Below are 12,535 nucleotides of genomic sequence, written 5' to 3' on the forward strand. Positions count from 1 at the left end.
ATGGCCTCGAAGCGTGTCACCCAGGAGACCTTCGATGCTGCCGTGCGTGAGAACATTCAGGAGTTTGACATGGAGCCGGAGGAGGCAGTGAAGGAAGCTGTGGAGCAGTTTGAGTCGCAAGGTAGGGCTGGAAGCTCTGTCCCCATGCTAGCGTCTGCCGAATAGTCACCCTGTCCATAGCTCTTAACCTGCAATACTGATGTCTTGCCATGGTCCCTCCACTGACATGACAGCCCTGTGCCCTCCCGGTGCTCTTCACTCAACTTGCTCATACCTACCCTCTGCTGTGTGTTTGCCTGGGCTTCCCCCAGATGGCTGCAGGACAGGATCATTCCATCTGGGTCTCATTTTAATTGTCACTTTCTTGAAGAGGCTTTCTCGGATTGGGAGCCTCCTCCCTTCCTACCACACCTGTACCCTAACTTGGACTCATGGGGGCATATGAGCCTATGGAAATAGGTGCTATAGAGGAGAGAGATCCCAAGAGACCTTTTGCATTGATGTGGCAGGGTTAGGGGTTCCTGTCAGCAGGGACTTCCCTTTCCCCAGGACAAGCCACTGCAGGGGGCACAGGTCACCTGATCACCTAGGAGGGGAGGCAGGAGCTGGGAATGAACATCTTTCCCCCAGCACCCCCCACCCCCAATCACTTCCAGCTCCCCAGTGAGCAAGCCCTGTTGGAAGAGGCCAAGAAAGCCAGGAGTCCAACCTTAAGTCAGACCAACCCCATGAGTAGAGTGGAATATAGACACTGACCAGGACCTGGAGGGGTGCCTAGGAGTCTCCCCAGAGTAGGGGCTTCTTGTAGGGGTGCTGGTGAGGGTGGAGATGTAGCCAGGGTGAGGGATGATGGGAGCCCCAAAAAAGAAGGACCCCCTTCCCTCTCATCCTGCCAGGTAGAATGTGCCTCTTGCTGCAGCAATAGTGCCTCACCACTACTCTTTCCCATTGACTGGAGGCAGCTGAGGGGCAAAGATCTCCCCACACCACATTCCTGTGTGGTTGTGGCTGCTGGGCCTGGCTGCAGGGGGGGATTGTTGTGGGGTGGGGAACTGGGCAGACCCCAAAGGCCTCCAGAGTGGGGTGATCCCAGAAGAAGGGCTGTGAAGGGTGACTTGGCTAGTCTGCAGGGATAATGGCTGTTGCTTGTTTCCTGACACTGCTCCCTCTGCAGGGGTTGACCTGAGCAATATTGTAAAGATGGCACCCAAAGTCTCTGCAGATGGACCCCAGGAGGCCACACATGACATCCTGCAGGTAAGAGGCATGGCCCATGTGGGCAGGGCTGACCTCACATGCCTATCCCACAACACCTTAACACTATCTTACTGGGGCACCCTTTTCCTGCTACCAGAAGGCAGGCTCAGGCTCTAGGGTGACCCAGTGGCACAGACCAGCCTGAGTTAGCAGCCAGCACTCCCTGAGTCTACTTCTGAGGGCCTCTCAGGGGTGTCATGCTCTACCCATCTGCCATAGTCTAAGATCATCAGAGCAGACAGGCCCAAGGGGTAGGCAGTGCTCACGGTTGCCTGAGCATAGGGAGCCTTAGGGTAGAGGATACCATGGAGAAGACCCACTGGCCTCTCCCACTACCCCATCAAGTTTGCTCAGAGAGAAATGGGCAGGAAGCTAAGAAGAGAGATTGGGATAATATTATGGCTGTCTGCCATTTGCCAACCTACACATTCAAGAGACAAAGTGTTTATTTGGGATCAGAGAAATGCAATTTGGGGTATACGAGCTGAGGTAAAAACCTAAACCCTGTCCCAGGAAAGAGAAAGTGGAGATTTTATGTGTGTTAAAGAGGGAAAAGAGGTAAGTTGTTAAAGAGTTGATCACCGTTAACAGGCTTAAACTATTCTTGGCTAGACATAATTGGTTACTGAATCTCTTGAAAGGGAACTGACTGGTTCTGTCCTCCAGCTAAAAGTCCATAATCTCAAACAATTGTTTGTTTGATGTTTCTTAAAGAATTGTTTTTGTTTTTGGCCCAGTTTAAATGAGATGGGTAATGAAATTTCTCTGTGATGGCTCCCTGGCTCCATTTCAAAAATGACTTCACAGATGTCAACTTTTCACATTTATTGAGCATCAATTGTTTACTGGCTCATTACAGCAAGTCCCTTTAGCATTTAAACTGGTTTATGGGGTAGGTGGTATCACCCCTGACTTACTGATGGAGACGTGGACTCCTCGAGCCTGACCTTATTCTCCAGGGACCAAAATAAGAAAGGTAAAGCTCATAGAAGTTAAATGCTTCCCTCAAGGTCATCCATTAAAAAGCAGTAAGGTATTGGTCAGACAGCAGAATGTTCTAGTGTCTACAGAGAACCCACTCAGTTTGTTACAGATCCTGAAGGGTCTTTGTCTGGCTTTCACCAATTTATCCCCCACAAATTTTGAGGTTTCATGTAAGGAAGGTTTATTTTGGATCACACAGTAGGAGAAGGGTAGGGAAATATTCTGAGCAATGCTTTCACCTGAGGGGGGTGTCCTGGTTTTATGAGGCTGATTATCAGGGTGGGATGGCAGGCAGTCTCTACCCAGAGGTATACGTTTTAGCAGGCTGAGACCTAGATCACTTTTAGGTCAGACTTCTGCCATCTGAGTCTGCCATCAGGTTTCAGCTGGTTCTAGAGCCTTTGGATGAAGACCGAAAGCTTCTGCAGGGTGGAGGGTATATTTCTCGCTGGTGATTGGCTGGCCTGGCCTATCAGCCAGCCTGGCAGTTCAACAACAGGAATGTTAGACAAGCGAGGTCTAGGTCCAAGGAGTCCTGTAGCACGGTCTGTGCCAGGCGATTATTCTGTGCCAGGCAGTTATTCTCCCAGATGTTAGTAAAGATGTTCATATTTTAATATGAGCTTGTCTTCTGGCAATTTTTCTATTGGATTCTTTTTTATCTTTTTCTTACTGATTTACAGATGACTTTTACGAATGAAGGATCTCATTAAGGAAAGTCTCACGCAGTCTCTGAGTATTTGAGCACTTTATATTGAGTTAAATTCCTCTCTCAAGGGCCTCCCAGGTGGTGCAGCGGTTGAGCGCTGGGTTGCGAAGCTGCCCACGGCCTCTGCGGCGCCGGTTCGATCCCCGGCTGCTCCCCGGCCACCAGAGGAGGGTCCCACATGGCGCGCAGACCTCTCCTGCCGCCCGCTGCTCCCCTCAGCAGTGTACTTCGGTCCTTCTGCCTGTTCTGCTCCCTGCTCTGGCTCTGGTGAATTCTCTCACCCTCCCGGCTTCTGACCAGTGCATGTATAAACCAAACAAACAAATAGATAAATAAATAAGACATGCCTCTAGAAAATTTAAAAAAAAAAAAAAAATTCCTCTCTCAATCTGCGATTAGCCCATTTTTCTGACCAGGAATCTGGGGCTTCCCAAGGATAAATCACCAGGTGTAGAGTTGGGACCCAGGCCCAGATCTCCCTCCCAGAGAAGTCAAGCTTGGAACAACTCTACTGTCTTCTACTATCAGTATATTTTCTTTCTTTTTTTTTTTAAATAAAGAGTTTTTCTTTTTTTTAAGATTTATTTATTTTTATTTATACAAGCACTGGATACAGTCAGAAGCACGGGAGGGTGAGAGAATTCACCAGAGCCAAAGCGGGGAGCAGAGCAGGCAGAAGGACCGAAGTACACTGCTGAGGGGAGCAGCGGGTGGCAGGAGAGGTCTGCGCGCCATGTGGGACCCTCCTCCAGTGGCCGGGGAGCAACCTGGGATTGAACCAGCGCTGCAGAGGCCGCGGGCAGCTTCGCAACCCAGCGCTCAACCGCTGCGCCACCAGGGAGGCCCTCAGTACATTTTATTTATAGAAAAAGAACGTAGGACATGTCCTTGGCATAAAAGAGTCAAGTAATACTCAAGCATTTATAGTAAAATCTGATAGTCTCTGCTCAACCCTGTTTTTGCACTTCCCTGTGGTTCACATTAGGGTTCACAATGACCCTTCTCCCCTCACACTGAGCGACCTCGTCTCACAATGGCGTCCACAGCACCCTTGACTTGGTGCTTGTGTGTCTCAACTTTGCTTATTCGTAGAAGGAGAAAATGCTCATCTGTAGAGGGAGAAAAATTCAACTTTGTCATAACCTTTTGAAATGAAGAATCATAACATTTGTTGCAGACAGACTTAACAATCAAATGAAAATGAAGTCTTAGAACTAGTAGAACATGAACCTGGCTGCTTTCATGGTGGGGTTGTAGGATGACAGCTGTCAGCATAGAGATAGATGGGTGGGCCAAGCCCTGTCACCATGCTGAGTTGTCACAGGTTGTTGCAGCTGTCATCCCTTCAGCCAGCAGTGGGGCTTTGGGCTCACACGCAGCACCTCAAGACTATGAGGAACCCCTTTGCCAGCCTACTCACACTGTGGACTTTCTAATGAGCTTCAGGACAAGAGAGATTTCTCTTAGACTTGGATGCCATGTGCAAATATTTGTCATTTGTTTTTCTCTCTTATCTGACCTATTAAACAGGGTAATTGTAACTCTGGTACTGTATGTTCCCAACAACAGGTTTTTCCCATTTCTTGTAAGATCCCATTGTTTGTTTTGGGTTTTTGTGTAGGAGTATGGCAAAATATACATAATAAAAAATTTACCATCTTATCATTTTTAGGTGCATAGTTCTGTGGCATTGAGTATATTTGCAATGCTCTGCAACCCCTGATCACCATCCATCTCTAGAATTTTCTCATCTTTACAAAATGAAACTCTTCCCATGAAACATTTCCCCACCCCTGGCTCCCACCATCACACTTTTCTGTCTCTGAATCTGACTCCTCTGGGGACCTCACATGAGTGGGATTTCACAGTATTTGTCCTTCTCTGTCTGACTTATTTCCTGAGCATACTGAACATACCTCAAGGTTCATTCATGTCATAGCATGTGTCAGGATTTCCGTCCTTTTTAAGACTGAATAGTGGGGGCCTCCCAGTGGCGCAGCAGTTGGATGCCGCCCTGCGAAGCTGTCCACAGCCTCTGCAGCGCCGGCTCGATTCCCCGCTGGCCAGGGAGAACCCCACATGGCGCAGCAGATCTCTCCTGCCTCGCCCGCTGCTCCCCTCAGCAGTGTCTTTGGTCCATCTGCCTGTTCTGCTCCCTGCTCTGGCTCTGGTGAATTCTCTCACCCTCCCTTGCTTCTGACCTGTACCCCAGTTCTTGTATAAAATAAATCTTTAAAAAAAAAAAAAAAAGACTGAATAGTGTTCCAGTATGGTCCAGGAGGGACCACGTTGTATTTGTCCACTTATCCATCAATGGACACTTGGGCTGCTTCCACCTTTTGGCGAATGTGTAGAATGCGCTATGATCATGGTTATACAAATATATCTTTGAAACTCTGCTTTCAGCTCCTTTGGCTATATCCCCAGAAGTGGGTCATATGGTAATTCTATACAGTGTGAGGAACCTCCACACTTGTTTTCCACAGCAGCAATACCATTTTATGTTCCCACCTGGCATACACAGGGTTCCAATTTCTCCATGGCCTCACCAGCACTGTTTTCTGATTTTTTAATAGGAACCATCATAATGGGTGTAAGGTGGTCTCTCATTGTGGTTTTGATTTGCATTTCCCCAATGTCTAGTGATGTTGAGCATCTTGTGCTTAGGCCTTCTTTGGAGAAATGGTCATTCAGGTCACACCCTCTGATTTTAACCTTTTCTCTTATTAGTCTGTTAAATTATAACTTATGCTCAGTTAAGTGTACAAATGTGAGCTCAGATATGGTTACCTTTTGTGGCCCATCAGGTCAAATCAAAGCCATTTATAGACATGTAGACCTGTCCTCATGGGGTTGATGCAAAATGATTCACGAGTTCCTGGGACAGGTTCTCCCTGGGCTCATGCTGAGGTAGAGCCTTATATAACAGATGTGACTAAAAATTAGGCTTGTCTGTCCTGTTCAGATTATTTTCTCCCCAAAGGCTTAGAGTTGAATTTGGATAAGTCAACTGTGTGTGCAGTGTGGTTTCCTTTGGCAGAGGCTCAGTAAATATTTGTGGAATGAACAAGAGAGATAAGCTGAGACATTGCTCTGGGCGGATCTAGGGAAGGTGGTTTTTGCCTAGCATGTGGATTAGTTATGGCTGTGTGACAGCCAGCCTAAAGGACAGCCACTGTATTGTATTATTTCTTATGATTTGCTGGGTTGACTGGGCTTAGCGTGTTGGTTCTGTTCTTCCACACAGAGCCTTATGCGGTCATTATTGTGTGGGATTTTGAGGTGTGTACACTCTTGTGTGTGGCTTCTGGCAGGGACACAGAGATGACTGGACATCTCCTCTATGTGTCCCCTGAAGCTCAAGGCTACTAAAAGCATAGACATGGCAGCTGCCACAGTAAGAACAGGCCCCACAGAACTTCCACTGCAGGCCCAGATCCCAGGGCAGGAACTCTCCTAGGAGCAGGCTCCCTGTCACCATGGCCCCTTTTGGGCTACACTGACTGAGGTCTCTCTTGTGTCCTCTAGGCCCTAGATGACCTGCAGAAGTCTGTGACTCACTCTCGTCCCCAGGAGGTATCAGCACACCTTGCCCGCTTTCTGGAGCAGTGCAAGCAGCACAAAGCTTACCGCTTCCTGGCAGCACAGAAGGGGGCTTACCCTGTCCTGCTTGCTACCTGGCAGCTGGCCTCAGCGGGTGACCAGGACCTCCTGCTTCAGTCCCTCAATGCCCTTTCAGCTCTGACTGACGGTCAGCCTGATCTTCTGGACACCCAGGGCCTGCAGCTGCTGGTGACCACGCTGGCCCGTAACACCAATGCTGCAGAGCTGACCTGCTCCGGGATCCGCTGTGTACGCCATGCCTGCCTGAAGCATGAGCACAATCGACAGAGCCTGGTGAAGGCTGGTGTACTGCCCCTTCTGACTGGCGCCATTGTCCGGCACAGCTGCTGTGCTGAAGTAGTCAGGGAGGCCTGCTGGGCACTGCGTGTCATGACCTTTGATGATGACATCCGTGTGCCCTTTGGCCACGCCCATGACCATGCTAAGATGATCGTGCAGGAGAATGGAGGCTTGAAAGTGCTCATCCAAGCTGCTAAAGGTAGGAGCAGTGGGGCTTTCTCTGACGAGGCAAGCCTAGCAAGGTGTGGGAACAGGGCAAGAGTGAGAAAGGCAAAGACTGCTTCAGTCGTGGCTGGCTCCAGGCTCCACTTACCTCTCTGTCTAGTCCCAGTGCACAGCAGCCCTAGTGGAACAGGATCCTTACTCCTGGTCACTACCAGAGAGTTCCAGGCCAAGACCAGGTCCTATACTCACCTCTGGAGCTATTTGGGGGAGGGAGCTCAGTTCTCTCCAACCACACAGGCAGAGAGTAGGGAAGGGGAAACACCCCAAGTTGAAAATAAGGGGACTGTTTTTAATAGATGAAGATTATTGCTGCCATTCACCATGACCAATCTCCGGTGGTTTACATTCTGGTTCATGTTTGGCCATTTATTCTTGTGCACATGCATGTGTCTAAACTGGGGTGACCACACTGTCCATGGAGGTCACAGCATTGACCTCCAGTGCCCCCTTGTCTGCTTCACCTACTAGAAAAAGAGTCTAGAGCACAGACAGAACTAGAATGAATTCCCCTTTCTACCTGTCCTATAGCTCTGGCTCCATGGCCTGGCTTATGTGCCCCATGACTCCAGTCCTATCTGCTGTAGTCTCCCTTCCATGCCTCCAGAGAATGTGAACACAGGTCTTGATGGTCTACCCTTCTGAGTAGTAGTTTGCATCTTCCTTGTTTATTTACAGGAGGGCATATTAGTCAGGGTCATACCAGAGACACATTCCCAATAGGCTATATAGAGAGAGACACTTATCACAAGGAATTGACTTGCATGGTTATGGGACTAGCAAGTTTGAAATCTGCAGGACAGGCCAGATTGGACAATACTTTCTGCAGGCATGCTTCTTCCTCATCAGAGAGGCCTTGGTTTCCTTCTTTTCTTTTAATTGGCTTATAACATGTATATTTTGGGTGTAAAATCTTATAAATCAACACTTGTATATTATGTTTGCCACCAAAAGTCTCGTTTCCATTCACCACCATACAGCGCCCCTGTTACCTGGCTAATCTGTCCCTCTGCTTCCTTCCTCCTTCGCCTTTGGCAACTGCTATTCTGGTTTCACATTGTAAAAGGTTTTTTTTCTTTGTTTGTTTGATTTAGTTCATCCATTCACTTTATTTCTTTACATTCCATATGAGTGAAATCATAAGGTATTTGACGAACTTATTTCACGTAGCATAATCCCCTCTAGGTCCACCCACATTGCAAAGGGCAGGATTTCATCTTCTTTATAGCTGAGTAGAAGGTCACTGCTGAGTAGAAGGTCACATCTGCTTTATCTTTATTCATTAATTCATAGATGGACACTTAGGTTGTTTCCTGCTCGTGGCTATCATGAATAATGCTGCAATGATGATGGGGGTATACAGATTCTCTTTTTTTTTTTTAGATTTATTTTTTATTTATTTATACATACACGAACTGGGGTATAGGCCAGAGGTACAAGGCAGTGAGAAGATTCACCAGAGACAGAGTGGGGCAGATTGACTGACATACACTGCTGAGGGGCACAGTGGGCAAGACAGTAGAGGTCTGCTGCGACATGTGGGTAGTTCCCTGGTGGGGGATCAAACTCTGGCTGCAGTGACTGCTGATAGCTTCACAGTGCTGAGACTTAATCACCAGGGAGGCCCAAGCCCTCTCTTTTAAGACTTTATCTGATTGGCTGAGGCCTACCCAGCCTATCAAGGGTCGTCTCCTTAAAGTCAGCTGGTTGTGAGTAACATACTGCACTTGCAAAACACCTCCATGGCACCCCCAGATTACTGCTCAGGGCATCTCAGGGGTCTGTGGCCTGACCTGAGGACTATGAACTGACCATCAGAACTCTATATAGAATATCTATCCACTCCTACTGTTGGCCTCAGCACCAGCCTCTCCTCCCAGGTGCCTCTGTGTCTCATATTTGATGTCTATGCTCAATTTTGCCCAGATCAACTCTATCCATCTGTCCCTTTATGGTTTCTGGGTTTCTGATCGCACCTAGAAAGGTCATTCCCACCCCAAGATTATAAAAATAGTCTCGGATGTTTTATTATAGCACTATTATGGTTTTCTTTTTTTAGGTGAGATCATCAGTTGGTCTGGAATTTATCTGGGGCATGTTGAGGGAGGCTCCATTCCAGGTCTTCCCCAGCAACCAGCAGAGGGCGCTGCAGGTCCAGGAGGCCTGAGGCAGGCCCTGGTATTCACTGGGGTCCTGCAGGTACAGGAGGCCACCTCTGTGAGGCGCAAGGACTTCCCTGATGGTGCAGAATTGGCTTCAGGACCCCTGGCTCAGCTCCCCTCCTCTACGGTTGCTCTCCTCCCTCTCTGCAGCATTCCCCGACAACCCCAGCGTCCTGAGTGAGCTCTGCAGCACCCTGTCCCGCCTGGCAGTCCGCAATGAGTTCTGCCAGGAGGTGGTGGACCTCGGGGGCCTCAGCGTCCTGGTGGCCCTGTTGGCCAACTGCAGCGACCACCAGGTGGGCATCCAGAGTGCAAAAGCCCCTGCACCATTTTTCCATCTGTCCTTTCTCTGGACTCCCAGGAGGGCTCTGACCTCCTAGTGAACTCTGCCCCTTTGGGCCCTGAGTAGCCAGACAGCTTAAGTCAATACCAGGGTCTGTCTGCTGACTCTGGAACCAAAGGTGACCTGGAACTGAAGTTTAGAGGGAAAAATAGATCCATCCACTTTCTCTTACTGTACTTTAGCACCTTTGTATTCTCATCAGGAGTCAGGGGGTGGAAGTGGGTGTCCATGTGACTGGTGCAGACCCCAGCTCAGGTGAGTGAGGCTTACCCCTCTCTGTCTGGGCTTGTCTGTGTGTGAAATGGACAGAGACCCTTGCCCATCATTCCTTCATTTAGCAGCCACTTATCAACTGCCTGATTGTGTGCTCTGCACCCAATGGCAGCAATGACCCTGTGCTCCCCAACCCTGGATGATGAGGTCAGCCAGGCTCCTTCTATACAGAAACCTAATTTGCTTCCACTGCTGGGTAGTCAAGGGCAGGGGCTTGGTATCCCTTCTTGGGCTCTGAACTCGCTGGGGTGATGATCAGTCTCATCAGGAACTGGGCTGTGGCCAGGGGACCCAGTCTCTGACTGCTGGCTCAAACCACTGCCTCTCCTGAGTGTGCAGGTGTCCACTTTGCCCCAAATCCTAGGCCTGTATGCAGTTGGGTAGCATCAACCACCTCATGAGCCTCTCTACCTAATCTATCCAGCTGGTAGTAACCGTGGTGTGAGTGCTGCCTGCACGCCTAGGATGGCCACAGCTGTCAGAGCATCCCTGATGCACACGTAGGCCTTTCAGCATTGAGCAGGTAGCTGGTACCAATGGGAGAGGGGATGACCAGTGACACCCCACCCTCACCCTCTGCCCTCCACCTAGGATCTGGTGAAGCAGGTGCTAAGCGCATTGCGGGCCATTGCAGGCAACGATGATGTGAAGGATGCCATCGTGCGTGCTGGTGGGACAGAGCCCATCGTGGCGGCCATGACCCGGCACCTGACCAGCCCACAGGTACCCCCTGGAACACATGTGGTTCCTATCTGAGCATTGCTCTCTCTGGTTTCTTCCAGAGTTCAGGACTTGGGGAGGGTGAGGCGGCTCTGGGGAAGGACTTTGAGCAAGACAAGGTGGGCTAGGCAGGGCTGAGAGAGAACTGGGTGCTAGGAGCTGTATGAGGGAGGGACTGGGAGCTGGACTTTGGGTCTGGCTGACTAGCTGAGTGTGGGGGTGACTAGCTGAGGGTGAGGGTATTCGAGGTACCAAGGGACCAGGCCTAAGCTGACCTCCATAAGAGCTTGATCCATGGTTTTCCTTCCTAACATTACCAGCACACATAGTCTGGTCCAGGTGAGGTCTGTCAGGATGGTAGGGGTGTTTGCCCACTTCATCCATCCCCTTGATCCCCCTCAGGTGTGTGAGCAGAGCTGCGCAGCCCTCTGTGTGCTGGCCCTGCGCAAACCAGAGAATAGCCGTGTCATTGTGGAATGTGGTGGGGCGCTGGCTGCTCTGCAAGCCATGAAGGCACACCCACAGGAGGCTGGCGTGCAGGTGGGTATGGGGACAGGAGGAGGGGCAGGAGACTGGTGTGCAGGCAATGGGGGAGGGGCAGGGCACAGGTCTCCCCATCCCTGTCCAGTCCCCACCAGGGGCCAACTAAGGTCTCCTTGCTTCCCAGCCCCTGAGTTCTGCATCTACTGTCCATTCTCCAAATGCTGAATCCTGCCAGCTGCTGTCTCATTTCCTGCCCTTTACTCTTTCTGCATTTGAGCCTTTTATCAATCCCCTTTCAAGGAATCTGGAGGCGCAGCTAGTGGGGATCAGCTGGAGTTTGGTAAAGTTCCTTGCCCCACCTGATCTGCTCCTTGGTGTGGGGAAGGTGGGCCTGCTGTCCTTGCCTTGTTGGGGTGCTGACAGAGCTGGAGCTGAACCATAAATGGACCGTATGCACCCAGCCTGAAACCCACACTCCATTCCAGCCCCCAGGCTCTCTTTACCTCCCCTCCTCCCCACCCACCCTCCCAGCACAGTGCCTCCTAGTGATCCTTAGACACACCAGTCTGGGGGGCGGGGGTCGAGGGTGTCTTCGCTTTTAGCTGTTCCCTCCCTTCCTCAGCACATCATGCCCTTGACTCACCTTCTCCACTCCTGATCACCCTGGCCAGATGGTTTTCACACCTTACCTGCTTCTCATCTGTTTTCCACTAGTATTAGACGCCATCCTGGGATGCTTTGAGGTCCTATACAAAGTAGAAATGTAGGACACAAATGATGACTGAATGAGTGATGTATTGATATAATGGGCAAATGGACCCTGTGTGCCCTGGGCTCTACCCAGGCTCCTACCAGTTTCAGGGAACCGCTGAGACTGAGATTCAGATCCCACATCTGTGATCAGTATTTTCCTTCCTAACATTACCAGTACACATAGTCTGGTCCAGGTGAGGTCTGTGGGGATGGTAGAGGTGTTTCGCACTTTAGCCATCCCCTTGGCCCCCTCTCAGGTGTGTGAGCAGAGCTGTGTCAGCTGCTATGCACCTGAGCTTCAGTCACCTCAGGAGGTGGGGGACTGACCCCAGCTCCCTGAGGCAGGTGAGGAGGAGAGAGGAGACTAGTCTAATGACTCACAGCATTGGCACCCACTGAATATGGGCGGTGGTCATCATTACCCCATTGTCATGGGGAGGTGTCTTAAGTTAGAGTGGGCCCCACCCCAATGCCCCACACACCAGCTCATAACTGCTCACCTCTCCCTTCCAGAAACAGGCCTGCATGCTGATCCGTAACCTGGTGGCCCGCAGCCAGGCCTTCTCACAGCCCATCCTTGACCTGGGGGCCGAGGCGCTCATCTCTCAGGCCCGTGCCACCCACCGAGACTGTGAGGATGTGGCCAAGGCTGCCCTGCGGGACCTAGGGTGCCATGTCGAACTCCGAGAGCTATGGACTGGCCAGAAGGGTGACCTGGCACAGTGA

General features: G+C 50.4%; 1 protein-coding gene across 1 annotated transcript; it reads left to right on the forward strand.

Annotated features, from left to right (window-relative positions):
* ARMC6 (armadillo repeat containing 6) lies at window positions 1-12,535 on the forward strand (the record flags this gene model as incomplete). The annotated part of the gene is made up of 7 exons (XM_084250465.1): window positions 1-121; window positions 1,175-1,257; window positions 6,479-7,052; window positions 9,388-9,533; window positions 10,445-10,576; window positions 10,976-11,113; window positions 12,323-12,535. 7 exons carry the CDS (start codon window positions 1-3, stop codon window positions 12,533-12,535), a joined length of 1,407 nt encoding a protein of 468 aa, XP_084106591.1.

Source organism: Talpa europaea, assembly GCF_964194135.1.
Source record: "Talpa europaea genome assembly, chromosome: 12".
In the NCBI taxonomy this organism is placed as follows: Eukaryota; Metazoa; Chordata; class Mammalia; order Eulipotyphla; family Talpidae; genus Talpa; species Talpa europaea.